The 23,532-nt window shown below is 56.0% G+C and overlaps 2 protein-coding genes across 5 annotated transcripts; one reads left to right on the forward strand and one right to left on the reverse strand.

Moving 5' to 3' along the window:
- The first annotated feature begins 6,040 nt into the window (after positions 1–6,040).
- Positions 6,041–12,724, forward strand: GRN (granulin precursor). The gene is made up of 13 exons (XM_037808882.1): positions 6,041–6,172; positions 8,727–8,871; positions 8,993–9,127; positions 9,238–9,322; positions 9,836–9,948; positions 10,031–10,166; positions 10,285–10,394; positions 10,585–10,708; positions 10,947–11,044; positions 11,130–11,375; positions 11,614–11,841; positions 11,944–12,174; positions 12,266–12,724. The coding sequence occupies exons 2-13, from the start codon at positions 8,734–8,736 to the stop codon at positions 12,401–12,403; spliced, it is 1,782 nt and encodes a 593-aa protein (XP_037664810.1). The 5' UTR covers positions 6,041–6,172; positions 8,727–8,733; the 3' UTR covers positions 12,404–12,724.
- A 320-nt stretch (positions 12,725–13,044) lies between these two features.
- On the reverse strand, positions 13,045–22,655 carry FAM171A2 (family with sequence similarity 171 member A2). 4 transcript variants are annotated; one of them, XM_037810166.1, is made up of 8 exons: positions 22,413–22,539; positions 18,860–20,377; positions 18,541–18,633; positions 16,121–16,279; positions 15,857–16,036; positions 15,644–15,760; positions 15,381–15,507; positions 13,045–14,817 (listed from the first exon to the last, which is right to left on the reverse strand). In XM_037810166.1, the coding sequence occupies exons 2-8, from the start codon at positions 19,251–19,253 to the stop codon at positions 13,356–13,358; spliced, it is 2,532 nt and encodes an 843-aa protein (XP_037666094.1). In that variant the 5' UTR covers positions 19,254–20,377; positions 22,413–22,539; the 3' UTR covers positions 13,045–13,355. The 4 variants fall into 4 exon arrangements, with proteins under 4 accessions (XP_037666094.1, XP_037666095.1, XP_037666093.1 ...); XM_037810167.1 differs by lacking the exon at positions 22,413–22,539 and having other exon boundaries at positions 18,860–19,677; positions 20,223–20,590; XM_037810168.1 differs by having other exon boundaries at positions 13,046–14,817; positions 18,860–19,087; positions 22,413–22,655.
- Positions 22,656–23,532: the final 877 nt, after the last annotated feature.

Genomic DNA, 23,532 nt, shown 5'->3' on the forward strand with positions numbered 1-23,532 from the left:
AGACCCAGACCCTTGGACTCTTTAATCCAGAGTTTGCCCCTGGGAGATGCTAAGAGAGGAGCTGAGATAGAAATCCAGAGACATTTTGGAGAAAGCCACTGAAACCAGAAGCTAAACCCACGAGAGAAGTTTCAGCAGAGCCAGCCATGTGGCTTCCCAGATGACAGAGGAACCCAGATGCCATCGGCCTTTCCTTAGAGAAGGTGTCTACCACTTGATGCCTTACTTTGGACATTTTCATGGCCTTAGAACTGTAGAATTGTGAACTGATAACCCCGCATTGTAAAAGCCACGTCTGGTATGTTGCATTTCAGTAGCTTTAGCAAACAGGAGCGAGGTGTCTGGTGATGAGGGCAGGCCCAGGTCAGGAACTGGGGTGACAATTGCTCATTCCAAGGTGACTCAGGCTGGAAGGAGGCGTAGGGGTGGGAGTGGGAGCTCTGTGTGTGCTCTCATGCCAACCTCCAAACATGGACGTACTTCCAGGGTTGCCAGATGTGGCAAATAAAAATACAGGATGCCCAATTAAATTTGAATTTCAGATAAATAATGATATTTTTAAGGATATAAGTATGTTGCATGAAATATTTGAGACATACTAAAAAAGTATTCATTATTTATCTGAAATTCAAATCTAACTGAGTGCCCTGTATTTTACTTGGCTTCTTGAGATTCTAAGGGGAAGGCCCAGTGGCAGCTGTGGGGACAGAGCAGTAATTCTGAATGAAGAGAACCCTGAAGGGACGATTGGAAGAATCAGGGAGAGGCTGAGAGAATTGGAAGGAGGGAGGGAGAGGGAAGCCCCTCAACTCTTAATCCAGACCACTAGCTCTGAGATCAGCCCTGGGGTGGACCTGCAGGGATTTCTTAGCCAGAGAGACACCAGAAAGGCCCAAGAGAGAGGCTTGATTTCATTCCCATTGCACGGCCTCTCCACACCAGGCTCCTGGGCAGGACCCATGATCACTTCTGGTGCCTCCATCCAGGGCAGGGCTGGCACCTGGGGCCCAGGCCAACCGGGGCTGCAGCAGGGCTAGAAATTAAACAGGAAGAGCACAGTAACATCTTAAGCAGGGAGGAAAAATGGGGTAGGGGAAGCAGAAGCTACAAAGGAGAAGATTGATCAATAGATTCCGGATGACAAAACAATAACACAACTTCTGACCACAAAAGACACCATAAACAAAGATAAAATACAAATGATAACCTGTGAGAAAATATCTGCAACATATATAATAAGCAGAATATATAAAAAGCTCTTATAGTTCAACAAGAAAACACCTTGTAGAAAATTGGAAATATGTAAAAAGTCCAGCAAAATGACACCAGTTAAATAAACTATGTAACATCTATTCTGTGGTATACCTGGCAGCTATTGAAAAGAGACTGATAAATTAGTGAAAAGACATCTCATGGAGCGGAAGACTTAATATTGTTAAGATAACAATACTTCCCTAATTGCTCAACAGATTCAAAATCCCACTTCTTTGCAGAAATTGATCCTAAAATTCATATCGAAATTCAAGGGACCCAGAATAGCCAAAACAATCTTGAAAAAGAAGAACAAAGCTTGAGGGCTCACATTTCTCCCAATTTAAAAACTTACTGCAAAATATAGTAACGAAGACAGTGTGATCCTCACATAAGGATAGACACATAGATCAATGGAATAGAATTGAGAGCCCAGAATTACATGCATTTACAGTCAATTATCAAAATTTTTTACTTGTGCTTCAAAGGACATCATCAAGAAAGTGAAAAGATAACCAAGAAAATGGGAGAAAATATTTGCAAATTGTATTATTTGATAAGGCACTTGTATCTAGACTATATAAAAAACTCTTACAAATTTAATAATAAAAAGACAGATAACCCAAATAATAATGTGCAAAAGATCTGACTAGACATTTCTCCAAAAAAGATATACAAATGGCAAATAAACACATGAAAAGATGCTCAATATCATTAGCCACCAGACAACTGCAAATCAAAACCACAATGAGGACCACTTCACACCCACTGAGAGGGCTGTAATCAAAAAGACAGATGATAACAGTGTTGTCAAAGGTGTAGAGAAATTGGAAACCTTGGTAAGAATGTAAAATGGTACAGCCTCTCTGAAAAACAGCCTGGAAGCTCCCCAAAAGTCTAAACATAGAGTTTCATATGACCCAGCAATTCTACTCTAATGTATATACCCGAGAGAAATGAAAACATGTCCACATAAAAACTTGTGAAGGAATGTTTGTAATAGCATTATTCATAATAGCCAAAAGTGGAAACAATCAAAATGTCCATCAACTGATGACTGGATAAACAAGATGTGGTAGTGGTATACAACAGAATATTATTCGGCAATAAGAAGAAATGAAGTACTGATACAGTTATAACATGGATTAACCTTGAAAATAGCTTAAGTGAAACAAGCCAGTCAAAAAAGATCATATATTGTCATTTCATTTATATTAAATATCCAGAATAGGCAAATCTATAGAGACAACATAGATTAGTGGTTGCCTAAGGCTAGGGCAGTTGCGGGGAATGGGAAGTGATTACTAAAGGGCATGGAGCTTCTTTTTGGAGTGATGAAAATGATCTAAAATTGATTGTAGTGAAGTTCATACAACTTTGTTAATAAACTAAAAAGCATTGAGTTGTATACTTTAAAAGGGTGAATTATATGGTATGTGAATTATATCTCAATAAAGCTGTGACAAAAAGGAAAATAAAAAGAAACTGGGGAGGGGATGTGGCCTTGTGGGTAAAGGTGGGGGGCTCTGGAGCCCACTGCCTGGGTTCAAAGCCAGGCTTTTCCACTTTACCACACGACTCTGGTGCCTCATCTCACGAAGCCTGAGTTTCCCTGTCTCTAAAACGATGTAATCTATCTGTAAATTTGAAGTTATTTCAAAATAAAACATTAAAAATATAGAAACGGGTGCATTTATATGCACTAACATGGAAAGATCTCTAAAATGCATTGTCAAGTGTGTTACAGGGACAGAAAGAAGATGACAGGTTACCAGGGTTGGGGGGCAGGGTGGGGATGAGGAGTTAATGCTAAATGGTACAGACTTTTTTGGGGGGTGATGTAAAAGTTTTGCTAATGGGTGGTGCTGACAGTAGAGGAGCACTGTGAATATAATTAAAATTTAATTATAATTAAATAATATAAAATTTAATATAATTAAATTTTAGGTTGTATATATGTTATCAGAATAAAACATTTAAAAAACCACATAGAACTGTACAACACAAACAGTGAACCCTAATGTAAACTGTGGACTATATTGAACAGTATAATTGCAATAATATAGTTTCATCAATTGTAAGATACCACTTTAATGCAAAGTGTTAAAGGGAAAACTGTGGGTGAAAGGGTATATGGGAACTGTGTATTTGTTGCATGATGTTTCTGTAAACCTACTACTTCTGTAATTAAAAAAAAAAGGAAAACAAAAGCAAGTTGTAGAACTTTACGTACAGTATGATCCCATTTATGTTTAAAGGAAAAAAACAAAAAACAAAATAGAAAACCAAACCAAATCTTTCTCTATGTACGTAAATAGTTGGAGAAGGATTGGGGACGGCTCACCAAACTGACGACAGCCACCCCGCCGTGGGAGGGGACCGGGCTTAGTGAGGGAGGGGCAGGTGTGGAGCAAGGGGACTCTTTGGTGCATTTATATTAGATTGAGTATTTTAAATTAGGCAAAAAAACCCCACAAAAAAACAGAGGGAGCTAAAAAGAGAGAGGAAAAGAGAAGGAGGGAAGGAAGAAAGGAAGAAAGATTTTTTTTTTAATCCCCGAAGGGAGAGAGACCTGGGGGCCAGGCCCTGTGACCATCCCTGCCCACCTCTGACCACCCAAAGTGGCCAGTGGAGGGTCAGGGGCACGGTGCCCACCTTCACCGTAGGTCTTCTTGAGGAGGGTGGTAGGGGTCCCACAGGCCTTGGGGGAAACTGCCCTCTCCAGGGAAGGGCTGCAAGTTGTTTTGCACCACTTGGACAGGCAGTTTCGTAAACAGATTTCACGCCTCCTTGCCCTGGTAAGCAGAGTCATCACCTATGATTTAAACTTTTGTGAACGCTCAGTCTCATGCCTCTGACTATTCATTGTTGCCCTTCAACAGTGATGCTCTAAAGGCCTTTCGAGTTGTGCAGGCCTGTGCCCCTACATCTGTGACCCCTGTCAGCTGTGATTTTGAGTTCTTCAGTCTGTGGTTTGTAGTTTTCCCTCTTACGCTTTTAATCCTTCCTAAACTCAAAGTGACTGCCTCTAGAAATTTCAACACACACCGCCCCTGATCTTTCGATAATCTGCTGTTGCTGAGAAATCAGAGAACCACATTTAATAAAAGCATATGAAATAAGGGACAAGAGGCTCTATGTCACTTTGGGGTCTCTTTCAGAGAAAGTTTGTGACCCTTCAGTGCAGGGTTTCTCGAGCTCAACACTACTGACATTTGAGACCCAAAGAAGTTCTTTGCTATGTGGGATGGTTCTGTACATTGTGGGAGGTTTAGCAGGTTCCCTGGCTCCTTCCCACTAAATGCCAGTAGCACCCCTTCCCTAGTTGTGACAGACAACCCAAAACGACTCCAGACATCACCCTGTGTTCTCTGGGGGACAAAATTGCCCCTGCTTGCGAACCACTGCTTTAATTAGACTTTGTGTTGTCCATTTCAGTCACTTTTGGGTTTTTTAAAAAATAAACTCTGCCTGTATTTTTTTTTTTTTTTGGTTCTGTGTAGTTGTGATTAAAAGATTTATTTATTAATTTGTCTAACATGTCATGAAACGTGTGTGTGTGTGTGTTTGGTAGAAGCATAAGCAGGGGCCAGAACAGTTCCAGATTATCAACAAGAGCCTTGTCCACATTTGGGACCCTTTCTAGCCCCAGGCTAAGAACTTGCCACCAATTCCACAACTCTGCCACCCCTTCCCTACACAGACTTCTATCACCCCTGGGTTTGGGGTCCCTCTACCCCAGCCTCGCCCTCAGCTCAAGTCCTCTCCTCAGCCTGTGGTGCCCTCCACCCACTCTGGCAGACCAAACAGTGTCCTGCCTCCAGGCCCCAACCCCCTTCCCTGGGCTGCTCCTCTCTGCTGACCAGTCTCCCATCACCCACCCAGGCCCTTTCCCACAGAGCGATTCTGGCTCCTGTGGCTGGCTAGTCTGTTCTGTGAGGTAAGTTTTCTCTTCTCATCTGCCATGCCAATTCCTAGAAAGCAGTGCCAACTGAAACCAGGAAGGCACTTCCACTTGGACAGCCCCCAGCCCAGCCTGTGCAGGTACCCAGCAGCTTCTCAAGCCCACTTGCACTGCACGTGGTGTTCAATCCCTGCCCAAGGTGCCCTTTCCATCTAGCTTCCTGACACTTTTCCCAACATTCTCTGTCCAGCCACCTCTCCAACCTCTCCATACTCCTAGACCCAGCTCAAGGAGGTGTTCCCCTAGTGGGATTAATCTCTTCTTCCTCGAGCCAAGGTCCTACCTAGCCCCTAAACATATTTATAGCATCTGGCACACGACCAGTCTGAGCCTGTTTCCCCGCCTCCAGGTTGGGGACACTTTGTAGAAAGGGACTGGGTTGGTTTATTCTTTTCCTCATAACCCTCCCTCAACCCCCTTTTGGACCTGGCTGCCTAGCATTTAATCCGAGCTTGTTGGATAGACTAGAATACAGCAGAAAGGGGATGTACACATGCCACATCCCATAAACACCCTTGAGCGCACTCTAAGTAGGGCAGCCCCCCGAGCCGTCAATGTCCCCAGACAACTGCAGCCCCGCCTCGGGCAAACTCTCGAGGAGACAGCAAGGCAGACACGGGCCGCCGGGCAGAGGCGGGTTGGGGCGTCAGGTGACTCTCCAATCACATGATCCCTAAGAATAGGGGTGAGGAGAGAGGAAGCGGGGCGGAGGAGAGCGGATTGGGCAGGAAAGATACACAGCATTCCAGTCTGGCCCCGCCTCCGCGTCGGAGAGTAGCCAATGGGAGCGCGGCAGCGGACCCCTGGCCAATGGAAACTGAGGTGGGCGGGCTGGAGGCGCCCTGCTCTGTGAGCCGCCCGGCTGCTGCCATCCAGGGAGTGCGGACCCTGCGGCCGGTTAGGAGGCCGCCCACGGAGACCTCTCGCTTCCTCCTGCCCGGGGGCCGGCCGCGGACGGTGAGCTTAAGGCTCCTCTGGGGTCTGAGACGGGAGACAAGAGAAGACTCGCTTATAGAAACTCCTAGGTGGTTTCTGGTGCGCTGGAGGGAGTTTTATAGGGGAGGGAGCAAGCAGACACTGCAGTGACCCCCATTAGAAGGGGGTCCCTCTCCAGGATCCCCGGAAGCTGCAGCCCCTTCCCCCAAAGCAGGGACAATCCCTTTCTGGAGCCAGCTCCACCCCCTGTTGGCAGATGCAGGCTCCTTGGTGATGGAGGGGTGGGGTGGTGGGGTGGAGTGGGGGTGGGGGGTGGGGGTGGTTCCCGAGACTGCTTAGTGAGGGGAAGTGCCTGTCCCTCGTCCCAGAGCTCGGAGGGTTGGGAGTGGGAATTGAAACTCCGGCCTCTTCAGAGGTAGTAGGGATCTGGGGTGGCGAGTGGACCCCTGGGTGGTGCCTGGCGCTTCCTTACTTCCTCTAGTGGGGGGAGGATGTGGGAGGCGGGGCAAGCTAGTTTCTCCCTCTTCCTGTCACTTTTTCCTGCTTAGTTGCTGCTGGGTTGACCCACCTTTTGGGAATCTCCTTCTCCCCCTGGCACTCGGAGTTGGGGGTTGCCTCCTAGTGGCAGATGAGGGAGCTGCGGGCTTGAAGAAGCTCCTGTCCTCTCTGTGTGGGGTGGGGTGGGGTGTGGCGAGAGAGGCTGCCGCTCAGAACCCCAGTGAAGAGGCGCCAGAGAGGAATTGCCTCCTGCTCTGGCATGCCTAGTTGTGTGTGGGTGTTTCAATAGAAGCATATACCATACTCCCTAACCTCAGGATACACAGGAGGAGAAATATACATAAATAAATCACCAGGGTGCCAAAGAGCCTTAGATTTGTGTGGACAGGCACCTCTTCTGGCCTAAGCCAAGCAGAGAGCCTGCTGAGCCATGAGGATGGACCCCCAAGGAACAGGTGGGCCAGTGGTAGATGCTATCTTTGCCTGGGAGCTGTGGTGGAGGAGAGAGCAAGGGACTGTGGTCCAGGACTAGCCATCGTCATCCTCATCTGGCCAGGAGATGACTTCTTGGGGATGTTCTCTGAGTTGGGGGTGAGCACCCGAGGAAAGCCAGGTGAGAGGGAGAGAGAGGATTTGAGGGACTGGGTGGGTAGAATTTCCTGCCCTCCCTTTGTCTTCTGCCCAGCAATGCAGGAGGAACCTCCTCATGGGGAACCTGCCCAGGGACAGAGAGCAACTTTCCAAGCTCTCACAATTGATTGGGGGCCATTCTGGGACTAGGACCCAAATGCAGTTTCCACCCTGCCTGGTCCACTTGCTCAGAAAACACTTCTGTCCTCCTCCTTCTGCTTGGACCCAACCTCTGTTCTCCTGGTGTTTGCTGTCTATTCTGGGGCACTGGCCAGGGTGCCACTTGTGAAATAAACCCAGATCCAATGTGCTCTGGAGCCATCAAGCCTGTCATCACCCTGACTTGATATATGACATGGGCATGTTACTTGGCATTTCTGAGGCTTGGTTTCCTCCTTTGAAAAGTAAAGATAATAATTACTACTTTGGGTGGTTGTTGCAAAGAAGAAATAAAATGGTGACCAGTGCTGTAACTGGCCACCAAGAGACTCAACAAACCTTCCTGTCTGCAGCTCTAGGCCAGGTAACAACCCCCAGGCCTGCCCCGTGAACTCACCAGGCTACTGAGCTTGGGGGAAGTGTTGTTAGGAAGTGAGAGTCTGCACCCCCCAGACACACCAGGCTTGGTTCCTCCTGCTAACTCAGACTGGCAGACAGGTGGGCAGGGAGGCCCTTGCAGGGCACAGATGGTCTCTCTGCACTCGTGGCTGGGTTTTGACTCCCAGGGTAGGGGGGAGGTAGGGACAGGGGATTAGTGTGTTTAGGGAGTCTGAAAGGGCCCTGGTGATGTTGGGGGAACCTCAGGGAACAGGTGTCTCAAAGGTTGACCCTGTCTATGTGTTTCCTTCCCTGGGAAGGAGGGGATAGTAGTGGGCAGGCAGTGGCTGGCCTCTGAGCAGGCAACCCAGACCCCACGAGCCACCACACTTCCTTTTTCACAACTTTCCCCCACACTGTGGTTTCCCACATCATCCTGTGACAACTCTCCCACACAGGCCATGGCAGGATGCAGGTGTGAGCGTGCCAGGAGAGGGGGCACCCGGAAGCACTAGCTGGGGAAGGGGAGCCCTGGCTTTTCCTCAGAGGAGGGAGCTTCCACCCCAGCCCCGCCCTCTCCCAGGGCTGCCAAGGTGGCCCATGTCCCCAGAGATCAGACCACCAATCCCCACATGTCCTTCCAACTGGCACATGCATCTGTCTTGGTGATTGTGATTGTGTATCACCCACAGAGACCCAGGTGTCAGGCCATGTGTTGGGGACACAGGTCCACACATAGACTCACGCTGACATTCACAGGGGACCTGGAGGGAGCTAAGTCCCAGGCTCCGCTTTTTTCTTCCATCCTGGACAGTCAGTTGAGGAAGTTCAGGCAGGCCTATGGTTGGGTGAGTGAGTGTGCTCAGAATCGAGGGTGGTATGGGCTTAAACTGGTTTGTGAATTTTGCAGGCAGACCATGTGGATCCTGGTGAGCTGGATGGCCTTGGTGGTGGGGCTGGTGGCTGGAACACAGTGCCCTGACGGTAAGCTCTGTCCTGTGGCCTGCTGCCTGGATACGGGAGTAGCCAGCTACAGCTGCTGCAGTCCCATTCTGGTGAGTGCCCTGCAGCAGGCAAGAGCTGGCAGCCTGGGTTTTCCCAAAGGGTCATCCTGGAGTGGCCTGAGGAGGAGGCCAGGCACAGTCCTTCGGCTTATCCTCTCCCCTTTCTTCCCAGGACAAATGGTCCTCTCTGCTCACAATACAGAGTAGGCCTCTGGAAACACCCTGCCAGGTCGATACCCACTGCTCTGCTGGCTCCTCTTGCCTCCTCACTGTCTTGGGGATCTCCAGTTGCTGCCCCTTCCCCCAGGTGAGGTGCCATCGTCTCCACTGTTAGCGTAGACCTGCATTTGTGCTTTTCCTGCACTCTCCCACCCCAGGTAAAAGGGCCTCTGCAACACAGACTTCTGTGTCCCACAGGCTGTGGCATGCGGGGATGGACACCACTGCTGCCCTTGGGGCTTCCACTGCAGTGCCGATGGGTGGTCCTGCTTCCACGGATCAGGTGTGGCAGGGGTAAAGGGCAGGGCAGGCCGGCAGCATGTGGTGCCTGGAGTGTCCCGGAGCCCAGCTGGGTGACCCTAATCGCTGCCCTTGTGCCTTCATTCACATGGCATCTGTACTAAGGCCCCCTGCTCTGGACAGAGGGCAGCATGGGGACTAGGAGGTGCAGGAGAGAATCCAGGGCTCCTGGCCGCTGGTCCAGGCACTGCAGGGGTGGGGAGAGGCCAAGCTGAGATGGAGGTGCAGGAGAGAATCCAGGGCTCCTGGCCGCTGGTCCAGGCACTGCAGGGGTAGGGAGAGGCCAAGCTAAGATGGTTTAGTGCCAACCAACTGTCAAAAGGATGCTCCTGCCCCATGCCATCTTGCTGAGGCAGGGACTGGCTTGCGGGGACAGTGGGTTAAAGATGGCTGGGAGGTCACTGAACCCTAGTGCCAGCCCCCTGCCCACCCCCTGCCCTCCTGCATCTGACCTCCACCGACCTGGTTGGTGATTCTTGGATTGTCCTGTCCACAGATACCAACAGCTTGGGTGCCATCCTGTGCCCCAATAGCCAGTTTGAATGCCCCGACTCTTCCACGTGCTGCACTATGCTCGATGGCTCCTGGGGATGCTGCCCCATACCCCAGGTACAGGTGTGGAGAGATGGGGTGGGGTGCACAGTGAGGGGCTGGAGGAGGCAAAGATGGAGTCAGAACTGCCTCTTCTCAGGCTTCTTGCTGTGAAGACAAGATACACTGCTGCCCCCCTGGTACCTCCTGTGACCTGGCTCATGCCAGCTGCCTCTCGCCTACGGGTACCCACCCCCTGTTATTGAAGATCCCCGCAAAAAGGAATAATAAGGCAGGTAAGGAGGTGGGTGAACATCAGGTTGGGGGTTGGGATGAGGAGAAGCCTCCTCTGGTCCCTAACTGGGAAAAAGTTACCCCTCCCTGGCTGCACCTCACTGCCCTCTCCACTTCCAGTGGCTTTGCCCACCGTGGTCATGTGTCCTGATGCACGGTCCTTCTGTCCTGATGGTTCTACCTGCTGCGAGCTGTCCGATCGGAAGTATGGTTGCTGTCCTGTTCCCAACGTGAGTGGGGCTGGAGCCAGCTGGGGCTCCTGGGTGTGGGGCTGGCCTGGTGGTTGCTGGGAGCCTGGCTGACCTAGAACTCATGCCGCCCCCTAGTGGGGGGTGAGGGCAGTGCCAGTCACCGGCCTGGCTGCTCCCTGGGCTAGACTGAGACTGGCAGTCCCAAAGCCCTGCTCCCATCCCCACCCAGGCCATCTGCTGCTCCGACCTCGTGCACTGCTGCCCCCCAGACACTATCTGCAACCTGATCGAGAAGAAATGCCTCTCCGAGGAGAAGGCTATGGACCTCCTCATGAAGCTGCCTGCAACCACAGGTATCAGAGACAGGCCCAGACCCCCTGCCACCTACCCCAGGAGCTGGAGCTCAGGGCTGCATGGGGAGGCCAGGGCAGGCTCACACCCCTTCCCGCCACACTTGGCCTTGCCTTAGAATCCCTGCCAGGGCTGGCATGAGCAGTACCCCCATCCTTCCAGTTGTGAAGTCAAGAAAGGGTGGATACCCCAAGGGTCCCCAGAGCCATTGCTGACCTGTCCTCCTTACCTACCTCACAGTGAAGGAGGTGAAATGTGACTTGGAAATGAGCTGCCCAGATGGCTATACCTGCTGCCGCCTACAGTCAGGGGCCTGGGGCTGCTGCCCTTTTGTCCAGGTACCCAGGAGGGGCAGCTGGGCTGAGCTGAGGTGGGCAGCCAGCTAGGCCTCTGTACCCACTGGCACTTCTCCATCCACTCTAGGCTGTGTGCTGTGAGGACCATATCCACTGCTGCCCGGCAGGGTTTAGGTGTGACACAGAGAAGGGTATCTGTCAGCAGGGGATCTTCCAGATACCCTGGATGGAGAAGGCCCCAACCCACCTCAGCCTGCTGAACTTCCAATCCAGGGAGGGTGACGTTCCCTGTGATGACACTGCCAGCTGTCCCCCCTTCAATACCTGCTGCCGACTTATGTCTGGGGAGTGGGGCTGCTGTCCGGTCCCAGAGGTGCATGGGAAGGAGGGCAGCACTGGAAAGGGTGGGTCATGTCTTGGCCTGGGCAGTTGGCCAGACTCCTGTCACCTTGCCCTTTTGTCCTCTGCCTAGCTTATGGGTGGCACACTAACTCTGCCAGAACCATTTCCAGCTGGAGGAGCTGTGAGCAGGAGAGGCAGGGGTGGGGGTGTAGAGAGTGTCTCAGCACCCCACCCACCACTTAGACTGCCGGGTTCTGCCCACCCCCCAGGCTGTATGCTGCTTAGACCACCAGCACTGCTGCCCCCACGGCTACACGTGCACACTTGAGGGACAGTGTGAGAAGGGGAACAAGATCATGGCGGGTCTGGAGAAGCAGTCTGCTGCCCAGGCTTCCCCCCCCAGAAACACCAGCTGTGACCAGCACAGCAGCTGCCCGGTGGGGCAGACCTGCTGCCCGAGCCTGAGCGGGGGCTCGGCCTGCTGCCAGTTGCCCCATGTGAGTGCCCACCTGCCTGCCCCTTCATAGGGAGCTGAATCCTGGGGGCACGGGAGGGGGGCCAGTGAGAGTGTAACGCCATGTGTGCCCCCATCTCCCCAGGCCGTTTGCTGTGAGGATCATCAGCACTGCTGCCCGGCTGGGTACACCTGTAACGTGAAGGCCCGGTCCTGTGAGAAGGAGGTGGACTCTGCCGAACCTGCCATCTCCCTGGCTCCCAGCCTTCACGTGGGGGTGGGGGACGTGGAGTGTGGGGAGGGGCACTTCTGCCACGATAACCAGACCTGCTGCCTCAACAGCCAAGGAGGCTGGGCCTGCTGTCCCTACCGCCAGGTCAGTGCCACCCCCTATCTTGGGGCTTGGTATTGGCTTGGGCCTGGTCGGGTCTTGTCTAACTTTCCCTCCTCCCCGCTCCCCTATCCAGGGCACCTGCTGTAAAGATCAGCGCCACTGCTGCCCCGCGGGCTTCCACTGTGCCGACAGAGGCACCAAGTGTTTGCGCCGGCAGAGTCTGCTCTGGGACACCCCTTTGAGGGCCTTAGCCCAGAGACAGGTGCTGTGAGGAGGAGACCGAGGACTGAACACACTCCACAGACTGGGACCCTGCTTAGAGGATGCCCACTGCTCAGGCCTCCCCAGCACCTCTTCCTCAACAAATTCTCCCTGACCCCCTGCCCCCATTCTGAGACCCAGCATCACCGTGGGAGGTGGGGCCGCAGTCTAAGGCCTTCCCTGCCAGAAGGGGCTCTGTGGCAAAAGCCAGGTTACAAGCTGCCATCCCTCCCCCAATTCCTGTGGACCCTGTGGCCAGGTGCTGTCCCCCCTCCACAGGAGGGTGTGTGTGTGTGTGTGTGTGTGCTCCAGTAAAGTTTATACACTTTCTTAACAGTGTCTGATTTGGCCACCCTGCTGGCCCACCCCAGGGGACCCCTGGTCAAGGCCCCTCCTCTAGTGCCAAGGTCCCCCAGTTCCACAGAAGGACAAACGCAGAGTTCATCTCACCAGTTTTGTATTTGCTGTTGCCCACAGCAGCCCCATCCCTTGACTCCCTCGTGCCCTGGGCTGCCCCGGCCACCAGCACTGGGGCAGAGGTGGGCTAGTCAGCAAGCCTCACCCCCTTCCCTCCCAGGGCTCCCCAGGGAATGCCCCCACCCCCTTCCCTGCCCTCACTCTAGCAGCTGGGGCCCCGTTGTCCCTCCTGGTTTTCCACAATAGAGCTTTCTATGTACAGCCACATTTTTACAGGCACCACTCCCCGCCCCCGCCCCTCCAGCCCTCCTGCCCAGCACCTCCCACGGGGGTTGGACCCCTCCCACCTCCCTCTGCCTGGAGGCAAACATGGGGTGCCTCCCAAGACATTAGCCAGCAAATACCAGCGGACAGCTCCGCAGGCCCCTGGGCCCCTTTCCAGGCCCGGGCAGGGACCTAAGAGCGGGCGCCCCCGCACCCTCCCGGGGCGCGCACCCTGGGGGCGGGGAGGGGCAGAAGGGGCGGAGGCAGGCCCGGGGGCGGCACTACTTGACGTTGAACACCATGAGCGGCCGCTCCTCCCGCCGCTGCCATGGGCTCTTCTTGTCGCCCGCCTCGTCGCCCGCCTCCGCCCCCAGCTCGTCTTCCGGGCTGGTGAGCGAGTCGCGCCGCAGCTCGCTGGCACTGCTGCGGGAACTGTCCCCGCGGCTGCGGCCCCGGCCCCGGGGCACCGTGGCCGCCCGACCCTCGGGCGCCGCCACCTCGTCCAGCAGCGGCGTCAGCGAGTTGTCCTCCGGCGAGCAGAGGCCCGTGCGGCTCTCGCTGCTGCTGGGCTCCGTGTCCTCGCTGAGCGCCAGGCGCGGGGGCGCGGGTGGCGGCGGCGGGGCGGTGGTCAGGGCGCGTTCCCGCTCCTCCCGCGGGGGCCGGCGGCGCGCAGGCCGCGCCTCGTGCACGTCGACGCCCGAGTCCAGGCTGGCGTCGGTGCTGCGGCCCCCGCCGCCCGCCTGCAGGTCAATGTAGGAGTGGCGGACTTGTGAGTTGGAGCGCCCGTCGAGGGACACGAACCAGGCTCGCGGGTGAGGCTTCACGCCCAGTTCGAGGAGCTTCTTCTCGGTCAGCGCCTGCAGCTCCCCGTTGAGCTGCGCCATGGTGGATTCGTTAAACAGCACCGGGATAGTGACGGAGCCGCTGACCGGCCCCGGGCGCCCGCCCCCCCAGCCCTCGCCGCCGCCCCCCGCGCCGCCCTCGCCCCCCGCGCCGGAGTGGCCCTGCATCAGCGGGCGCTGGGGGTCGGGCTGGGGAAAAGGGCGCGCGGGACCCGAGGCCGTGCCCTCGGGCGGGGCAGGCTCGTCGCTGGCCCCCGCAGCGCCCGCCTCGCCGCCGAGGCGGACGTAGTGTGCGGGGATCACCAGAGTGGGCATGACGTTGCGGTAGACACTGTCCTTCAGGTGGTCGATGGAGCCGCAGAAGATGAGCTGCCCGGCTTGGCTGAGCGATGGCGGCCGCGCCAGCTGGTCCACCGACTGTGACAGCAGGAAGTCGGGGGTCTTGCTCTCGGCTGCCCCCTTGTGACCCAGATAGTGGTCGAAGGGCGGCGGCGGCGAGGGTGGCTCATGGAGGAAGGCCGCGCCCCCCGAGGGACCCCGCCGGTACTCCTCCAGGCCCGGCTCCAACCCACCGGGACCTTCGACGGAGCGGGCACCCTTGAGCCCGGCGCCCTCGCCCCCGCGGGCACCCGAAGGCTCGGCCACTGGGCGGCCGACAGGGCGAGGCTTGACGCGGAAGAAGTCGTCCCGGGAGGCGGCCAACTCTCGGGAGCTGGAGAAGGCCGAGTGGAGCGGGCCTGGAGGCGGAGCCTCGGGGTCCCCCGACGGGGTGGGCTCCAGGGGTCCCCCACAAATGAGATGGAGCTGGGACATCGAGGTGGCCTGGTCTCGTTTGTTACCATCCAAGGGCCCGGAGAGCTGCAGCTTGCGGTGCTGTTGCCTCGGCTTGAGGCAGCGCCTCCTGGAGAGGGGGGAGCAGACAGGGACACTCAGGAAAGGGCAGGGCCTGAGCAGGCCCCTAATCCCCCCTCACTTGCAAAGAGAGGGCTGGAGAGAATGCCTGCGGCTTTCAGGAGACGTGGCGAAGATCCCTGGCGGGGCTTGGGAAAGGCTTGAGAAAAGAGCTTGGGTGTTTCTGGGAGTCCCCACGGTAAACTCTGCACTCCTCTTGTGAGAGGTGCCGTGAGAACCTAGGAAGAGCCCCCAAGCCAGGCGGGGGTGAGTCTGGCCTGGGGTCTCTCGGGAGTGAGAGCTGGGTTGGTAGAAGTGGCCACAGATTGTCCCTGGAGGAATCCGGATTATAGGTTTACTCCTGCTACCCCCACTTTTGTCAAGCCACGGGGTCTTTCAGGTGCATGTACCTTTCCTGTCAGTGCCTTAAGGATCAGAATTGTGATTTATGCATCTTTGGGGCCCCAGGCAGGGCGTAGGGCAGGTCTCCTTCAGTGCATTGGATGAGAGGTAGTTGGGGCGGCAGTCGGGCTTCGGGGAGGCCAGGGGGTCAGGTGGCCCCCAGGCACTCACCGGCAGTAGTAGATGAGCAGACACAGCAGAATGAGCACCAGCAGGGCCAGAGCCGCCAGGATGGTGAGCAGGAAGATGGTGTGGTAGGTGCTGATGTCCTGGAGGCCCGATGTGATGGTGATCAGCCCTGTGCAAGGCAGACACTTAGCATTCCAGGCGTGGAAACCCTTCTTGCCTTTCCGGATTCTACTCTTCCACCCTCCCCTTCCAGCTTCGTGTCCATCCCCTCCCCCCATCCCCATCTCCTCTCCCACTAGTCTCACCGGCTGTGGGGGAGACCATGGCAGCTGCCCAGTACCCCAGCTGGGAGGAGACGAAGGTCCAGTAGAGCTGCCGGCCTTCCTTCCGTATCATGCCTGTGCCATTGCGTACCCACAACCCTGGAGAGGTGGGGATTTCATCAAACTCAACATTCCCTTACCCAAGTGCCATTTGCCTTCCTCAAACTCCAGCACCTGGAACCCTGAGGCACTCACCACTCTTTGGGTCGAACCTCCAGGCAGGAATGCTGGTGCCCACAGCGAGGGCCCGGGGCTCCGAGGGTACGGGTAGGGACAGGTGAATGGGGCCTGAGAGCGGCACCTCCGTCCCGTTGCCTGTCAGCAGATGCACGCTCACGGCAGCCAGGGGCATCAGTTCCAGCCAGGAGCCATTGCCTTGGGGAATGGAACACAAGGACTGAGAGCTAAATAGATCCGGGTTGGGGGAGGAACCCCTTCCCTGCCCGGTACCCAGCATACCTGAGCTGGAGGCCTCAGTGCCCAGGAAGGCGGGAAAAGCCCGCATTTCCTGCTGGGTGCTGGCAGGTGTGAGCGAGGCCCAGAGCTGGCTGTAGGTGGAGCTGACCGGCAGGCAGGTGGCCTGGCACTGGAACTGCACCCAGGGCTGGGAGCGGGCACCTGGATGGAGACAGGGGCTGCAGTGACCCACCAGGAACTAGAACGAGAAGCAAGTCTCTAAGGAGAAAGCGAGCCACTGGGCCAGCCACTTGGGAAGGCCTGGAAGGGTGGTGACCTGGGGAGAGAACTGGCCAGTCATAAAACTGTAACTTGAAAGGGTCATGGACTTTGTATTTCCTAGTCCTGCCTGGGGTGCCCTGAGCAAGTTACTTGCTCTCTCTTAAACACTGTTTCCTTATAAACCTATAAAGCAGTGAGATTCAGGTCCTCAAACAATTATTATTGTTTACTGCATGTCAGGCACTGTGTAAAGTGCTGGGGATTCAAAGATGAATTCAACTCCCTGCCTTCTAGAAGTTCACAGTCTAGGTAGTGTGGCACCATTACAGTGCCCACTAATAGACACGTGTGGCTGTTAAGCACTTAGCTAATATGGCTAGTGTAACTGAAAAACACAATTGGAAGAAAAATTCTTTTTGTTTTTGCTGAATTTTAAATTTAATGTAATTTAAATTATTTAAATTTAAATAGCCACACAGGGTTAGTGGCGACTGCATTGGACAGCTTAGGTCAAGCATGTGTTGGGGTGGGAGGGGACAGATACGTGAACAGAATGCCACCACAATCTGGTAATAATAGCTAACATTTATTAAGCCTTAAGGTATGCTCAGCACTGTTCTAAGCAGATTAACCTCTTTAGTTGGCACGACCACCCCTGGGTATAGCCGCAGAATTGAGGCAGGAGAGGTTGGGTATCCTGCTCGAGGTTACACAGCTCAAGGTCACAATCCAAGCCAGGACCGAAGCCCAGACAATGTGGCGCCAGAGCCCCGGCTCCCACCACTGTTCCATCCTGCTTTGCTGTTACGATGCAGGGTGCAAGGGGAATGCTGCCGTCCAGCTCAAGGAAGGCCCTGCAGAGTCTTGAAGGAAGTGTGAGCCTCAGCCAGGAAAGAGAGTTGGAAGGGACTTCCAGCAGTTCTGGCCTGGGAAAGGCGCAGGGGCACAAGGCTCCCGCGTGCAGGAAACTGCCAGCAGCAGATGAGTACAGTGGGCAGTGCACGAGGCCCTGGGGGCCAGAGCCGGGAGCGGACTGTCGTCAGTGGAGGAGCCTGGACTTTATACTGAAAGCAGAGGGAGCCAGCGGAGGGTTTTAAGGTACGGGGCGACAAAGTGGTTGGTTTAGCATTTTAGAACCCTCTGAAGGCACCTAGAAGCCTCTGCAGTTCAGGATCAGAGAGATGAAGGAGAGTAAAGGAGTGATTTGGGGATAGGGGCTCAAGCTCAGAATATAAATTCAAGGCGGGGTTCTCCCACTCACAGACCCACTGTGGCTCCCTATTGCTAGCCAGATGGAAGCTACCCTCTGGCTTCATCACCCAGTCTCCACCAGATACCCCTCACACATAGCCAGGCCAGAGTGTTCCTGCACTCTAGCTCCTTCCAGCCCCTACCCCCCGCCTACCCCTTCTGTCCCTGCACCTCAAGCAGAGGCTTTCCTCTCATGTGAAGATGTCTGTGCACCCCCTTCAACCTCCCAGCCCACACGGTCTCATAGCTCCCCCCACCAGATTCCCTCACCTGTCTACACTCACAGATGAGGGTTTTCTCAATGGTGAATGCAGCTGCCCTCTACTCTGCTGTCCTGCCTGCTCTGTAATTATTTCAGGATTTGCAATGATTTGTTTGTCTGTCTCCCTACTTGTCTGTGAACTCCACGAGGCAGGGAGCAGGTCTATTCTTCCTTGCCACTATTTCCCAGTGTTAGACCCGGTGCCCGACAGGGCTAGGTGCAGAATTCAGTAGCAGCTGAGTGAGACTGAAAGCCCGTGGGTGGACAAGGACCACTGCAGGCTGCTCCAGGCCTTGCACTTGGTAGGCATTCAATATTCACGGAATGACCCTTTCATGGCCCAACAGAGTTAGGCACCCAGTGGGTGCACACAAATATGCATGGTTTGATCAAAGATAAAGGTGGCAGGGAGTGGAGCTTCTAAAGGAGGTAGAGGGAGAACAGAAACCATGAGAAGCCCCAATCACAATAAACATTTATTGAGCAGCTACTGTGTCAAGTTCTTCACACACTTTGTTACTTGGATATGTAGGTACTAGCCTTATCTGCATCTTACAGATGAAAAAACTGGCTCAGGGAGGTTAAGTGACTTGCCCAAGGTCACTCAGCTAATACACGGAAGGGCAGAGCTCTCTACACCCAGGCCAGCGGGAAGGGGGAGTTGAGGGCAGGATTGGGGAAGCCTTACCTGGAGAGCCCAAGAGGATGTGCACCAGGTCCTCATAGAGGATGAGGGTTGCTGGCCGCTCGGGGAGCAGGTAGAGGCTCACGGAAGCATACACTGTGGGAGGGACGGCCTGTCAGCTCCAAAAAAAGCCCCACCCCAGGCCGGGCGCTCCCTCCCTCCAAATCCCAGTGGCTCCATCATCCCTCAGTCCCCTCTGAGTACCCCGGCCCAGGCAGCAGCTGCTGGAAGGCCTCCCCCCTCCACCCCCAGGACTATTTTGGAAAGGGGCTGATGGAGGATCGGCAGCTGCCTCCTCCCCCTCCCCTGCCCCTGCACTCACGGGGCAGCTTGTCAACATGCCAGGGCACAGAGTTGGTGAGGAAGCCAGGGCGGGCCGCTGTGACCAGCACCCAGGTGCCCAAGCGGTAACTAAGGGGCAGTGTGGCCACGCCCTCCGAGTCCGTGGTGCCAGCGGCCAGCAGCGTCCGGTTCCCAAACACGTCCACGGAGGCCCGGGCCAGGGGCACCAGCTCCCCACTCACATACACCTGCACCTTGATTAGGACCTCTGTGGGCAAGATGGGGTGAGGGGAGTGAGAAGGAGGGAGGCGGGGAGGAGAGAACTGGAGGAGCCCCAAGATCAGAGCAGGGGGGCTGAGGTTAGAGAAGTTGTAAGAGCCAGCATTTATAGAGCACTGCCTGTATGCCGAAGGAGCTGTGCACATGGATTCCATTTAAACACCACGTTGGCCTGTGAGGTAGGCACTATTGCCATATTTCAGGAAGTCTGACACATTTGCTTTTTCACATTTTAACATTTTTAAATTCAGGCTATGCCTACAATTGATGATGTCACAACTATATTTTGCAGCATTTTTTCCCTTCCTTACTGGTACATGAATTAATGGGGCCTCTCACAGTCCATGATGTCTTGGTTCAATAAAATACCCCATTTTACAGATAAAGAAACTGAGGACCAAAGAGCTAAGATCCTTGCAGGTCAGGCATTACCTGCAGTTAAGTGACAGATCTGGGTTCCAAACTCAGCCACCTGCCTCTAGGGCCCAAATTCTTAACCACCGGACCCCACAGGGCCGCTGTCAGGGGAGAAGACAGGGAAGGAGGACTGAGAAAAGATGGATGTGGAGAATCAGGGGCCTGCAGATGGAGAAGAAAGAGGGCAGGACTCAGCTGTTCAGAAAGGAGGGGTCAGAGTTAGAGTTCTCAAGAAAAAATTAAGAAGGGGAGACAAGGGAATTGGTCATTCCCATCATTCATCCTCTTCTCAGAGTCCTTTGCCCATTTCCCTTCAGATTTAGGGACTCACTCCAACCCCTAAGCCCAAACAAGTTCCTCCTGACCCCTCCCCCTCACATGTACAGCCCACCCCTTCTCAGCTGGTCAGCTACATTTGGTCACCATGACAACGCCCTCATTCCTCCCAGGAGATCCAGCAGGGAGCTGGGGCCCTGGCAAGGGGAAGGGGAAGGAGGTCTGGGGGGGCTGACACAGGCCCAAGGGGAACTTGTGCAGAGGGAGCTGGAAAAGGAAGCCCAAGCCTTCCAGAGCCGCCTGGTCTGCCAGTCTGGTCAGGTGGGGCCTACAGGTGTCCTGAGCTCAGATGGGGTGACCAGGGAGGGCCAGGCCCTGAGGTGTTCCCATGGATTCCCCAGGTAGCCCCTCTGATCTGTCCCATGACCTACCTGTTCCCACTGGTCCTGGTCCATTCCTCAAGAAGTTGCCTCACCCCTGTCTAATAATGGGAGAATAGTAGGTGTCCTGCCTGGAAAGGTACAGGGGCATCTGTCCGGGGCCCACTGGGGGCAGGTTGGGAGCAGGCTGGGTGCTGGACACAGACCTAGAGGAGTCCAAATGTGGGAGGAAGAGCAGGGCACAGGGAGGTCAGGGGGTCACAGAGACGTTGGGAAGACCTCATGGGTAGGGCCTGACACTCCACAGTGACAGGTGTCCGATCTCAGGCATCCAACTCCAGAGCCAGCACCACGCCTGCCCCTGGCATCCCATCCAGCTGTCCGACTAAGCCCACCTCCCCTTCCTTCCACTCCCAGGCCCAAGCCCAACCCTTTAGGGTGCACACACCCAACCCTCTCCCATTCTGTGGTTCTCCCAGGAGCTGGCAGTTCCCCCACCCCCATTCCACCACCTCCCAGAAGGAATTCTGAGAAGCTGGAGGGGTCGAGCTCACCCCCATCCCCACCCCCAGCTAGGAGCAGCTGGATGGAGCAGCTGGGAGGAGGGGACCTAGGCATGGGGAATATGGTCATTTGAGGGAATTCCTGGGGTTCCAGGGCCACAGCCTCAATGTAGGGGAGGTGGCAGGGGTAGGGGTGGGTGGGCAGAAAATGGGGGTGGGCAGGTAAGGCCTGAAGGCTGCATAAGTGCCAAGTTGAGGGGCAGGGGGCAGGTGCTTGGCAGATTCCCTTCTCCCTTCTCATCAGCCTGGGCTCCCAGCCAGCGAGGGGCCTGGGAGAGCCCCCTATCCTGGCTGTATTCCAGCCAATCCCCTAGACTCCCTCCCCTGGGGTGCAGGGGCCTGGGGTAGGGACTTCCTAAAAAACTAGAGGCACTGCCTCCCCCAGAGAACAGGGGATACTGAGGCTGGGGGAATGTTCTTCCCCATTCCTTGAAGCCTAGCATTTTGTACAGTATCCACCTCTCCCAGCTTCAGCCCTGCTTCATTCCAGAAGGAAATCCGACCTCCTCCCTCTATCCGGACCCCACTTCCCTCATCCAGACACACACACCCCTGCTTTTCCTGCCAGCTCCTTTATGGGGGGGTGGGGGGTGGAGAGGCTGTTTCAAGCAATGAAGGGGCACAGAGGCGGGGGAGGGGAGAGCAGTAGCTGGGGTGCTGGGCAGAAGGCAGGGAGATCGATGCAGGGCTGGGGTGGGCCGAGGCCAGTCAGAGCCCAAGCGGCGAGTGTGGGGTGGTGGTCTCGCCCTCGCACCCTCCCTCGCCGCAAGAGCCAGCCCCACCCCCACCTCACACACCCACCTGGCTCACTGAGGCTCCGAGAGGGTCTCCTCCACTGTGGGGAGATGTGAGAAGGGGAAGAACTGCCCTGCGGGTGGGCTGGGAACAGGAGTGGGGGGATGCCTGCTGGACGGGGACCCAGGCACCTGCCCTCCCAGCCGGCAATGCTCACAGCCAAACAGCCAGCCAGCTCAGCATGGCTCCGCGACCACAACCCTGCCATGCGCCCTTATGTGGGTTCATAATGTACCCCTTTTTCCAGAGTCCCCAACTGCAGCCCCTCCTCCATCATGGGCTAATCAGCGTTTATTTGGTGCACCCCAAATCCTGAACCTGGGGGGCCGACCAGGGACTGTCAAGTTCCAGGGCGGAGGACCCCATTGGAGCAGTGAATCCCGCCAACAGCCTCACCCACTCCCCGTTATCCCCTCCTCCCTCAAACCGGCCCTAGACGCCCGGCTCCCGTCCGGGCCCAGGGTGGCAGCCGATGCCTGCGCCCCCACCCAGCCCGGTTCAGGAACGAGGAACCCGCAGGGGGCTGCGGAGCCCGCACTCGCCCCAGCCCGTCCCTGGGCGGGTGTCTTCGGTAGACAATAGCTCAGGCAGCAGCGCCTCGCGGACCAGGAGGGAGAAAGACACGGCGGGAGGGGGCGGCGGCGCGGACCCCGGGGACCCCAGCCCTCCCCATTGGATCTCTCCGAGCCTCCAGCCCCGGGTCTCCTTTCCCCCTCCCCCACCTTTCCCCACAAGCACCTACCTCAGGTCGCCCCAATTCCCCCCATGCAAATTCGGGAAATAGCCCCCAAATTCACGAGGACCCGCGGAGAGGGGGCTGGCGGGCGGGTCCCAGATCGAGGGGTGTAGTCCCGCGATCGCGGCCCCTCCCGACCGGACTCACCCTGCGGGCTGAGGGGCTCCGGCGGCGACTTGCCCGGAGCCCGGGAGGCGCTGCCGAGCAGCAGACCCAGCAGCGGCAGGAGCCGCGCGAGGACGCTGGGGCCACTCAGCGGCGGCATCGCGGGGCTCGGCCAGGCCTGGCTCCCGCCCGGCCCCGCTCGGCCGGCCCCGCTCAGCCCCCGCTCGGCGCAGCGCAGCGCCGCGCCGCTCCGGCTCCCGCTCCGGCTGCGGCTCCCGCTCAGCGCAATTGTCTCCGCCCGGACCCGCGGCTAGCGCCCCCTACAGGCGGCGCCCCGCACCGCGGGCCTCCGGGCACCGCCCCCTCCCAGCCGCGCTCCGCCCGCTGCTCGCAGCGCGCCCGCCGCTGGTATCCCCGCCTTCAGCCCATCTCGCGGGTCCCCACTCGCTGCGTCCCCAACCCTGCGGTCCCAGACTCTGAATTGCAAGGGTGCGTAGCGATTAGGTTCCAGTCTCGGGAGTGCATGGGGTTCGAGAGCCCCCAAAATTGGGTACAAAATTTTGGGGGAAGAGAAGGGCTAGCGCTTACAGCACGCTGTCAAGGGGATACGATAGAAGAGTGTCTCAAAAAAGTGTAAGAACTCCCAGCTCTGCTGCCCCCTCCTCCCCGCTCAAACACCCACGCAGCGTTGGGTCACTCGCGCGCAGCAACCCTGGCAACCCGGCAGACCTCGGTTCTTGTCCAGTTTCTCCCTGTTATTTAAACCTTGGGCAAGGTGACTTACCCTTCTGGTCCTCAGTCTTCTTCTCTCTAATGGGGGGATTTTAATACCCCCACCTCACGGGGTTGTTGTACCGATTAAATGAGGTAATTATGTGTGTGAAGGCGCAGGCTCACCTCTGCCCAGGTAATGAGAGCTACTGCGGCAGTCCTAATGATTAGGAAGTTCTTCGAGGGGTCAACACTGCCTTTATTTTCTCCCATTGATCAGTGAGAACCACCCATTGATCCCACTGGTTCTAGCTTCATGAACAACAAACCAGGTCTTTCCCTTCCTCCTCAGCCACTGGACCCCACATTTGAAGGTAGCTATTGAACCGCCCCAGCTCAGCTCTGTTTCCATCAGGCTCCACTCTTATGGTTGTCATCATCATTCAGCCTC

The sequence above is a fragment of the Choloepus didactylus genome, chromosome 18 (assembly GCF_015220235.1).
Source record: "Choloepus didactylus isolate mChoDid1 chromosome 18, mChoDid1.pri, whole genome shotgun sequence".
In the NCBI taxonomy this organism is placed as follows: Eukaryota; Metazoa; Chordata; class Mammalia; order Pilosa; family Megalonychidae; genus Choloepus; species Choloepus didactylus.

Excerpts from the sequence above, each read along its gene's own strand:
- GRN (XM_037808882.1), top strand. The coding sequence starts at position 8,734 with ATGTGGATCCTGGTGAGCTGGATGGCCTTGGTGGTGGGGCTGGTGGCT. Across the intron at positions 10,709-10,946 it reads GAAGCTGCCTGCAACCACAG|TGAAGGAGGTGAAATGTGAC; the intron begins GTATCAGAGACA and ends CCTACCTCACAG. Across the intron at positions 11,045-11,129 it reads GCTGCTGCCCTTTTGTCCAG|GCTGTGTGCTGTGAGGACCA; the intron begins GTACCCAGGAGG and ends CATCCACTCTAG.
- FAM171A2 (XM_037810166.1), bottom strand. The coding sequence starts at position 19,253 with ATGGAATCCATGTGCACAGCTCCTTCGGCATACAGGCAGTGCTCTATA. Across the intron at positions 16,280-18,540 it reads CATCCTCTTGGGCTCTCCAG|GTGCCCGCTCCCAGCCCTGG; the intron begins GTAAGGCTTCCC and ends GTCTCCATCCAG. Across the intron at positions 16,037-16,120 it reads CACTGAGGCCTCCAGCTCAG|GCAATGGCTCCTGGCTGGAA; the intron begins GTATGCTGGGTA and ends CCATTCCCCAAG.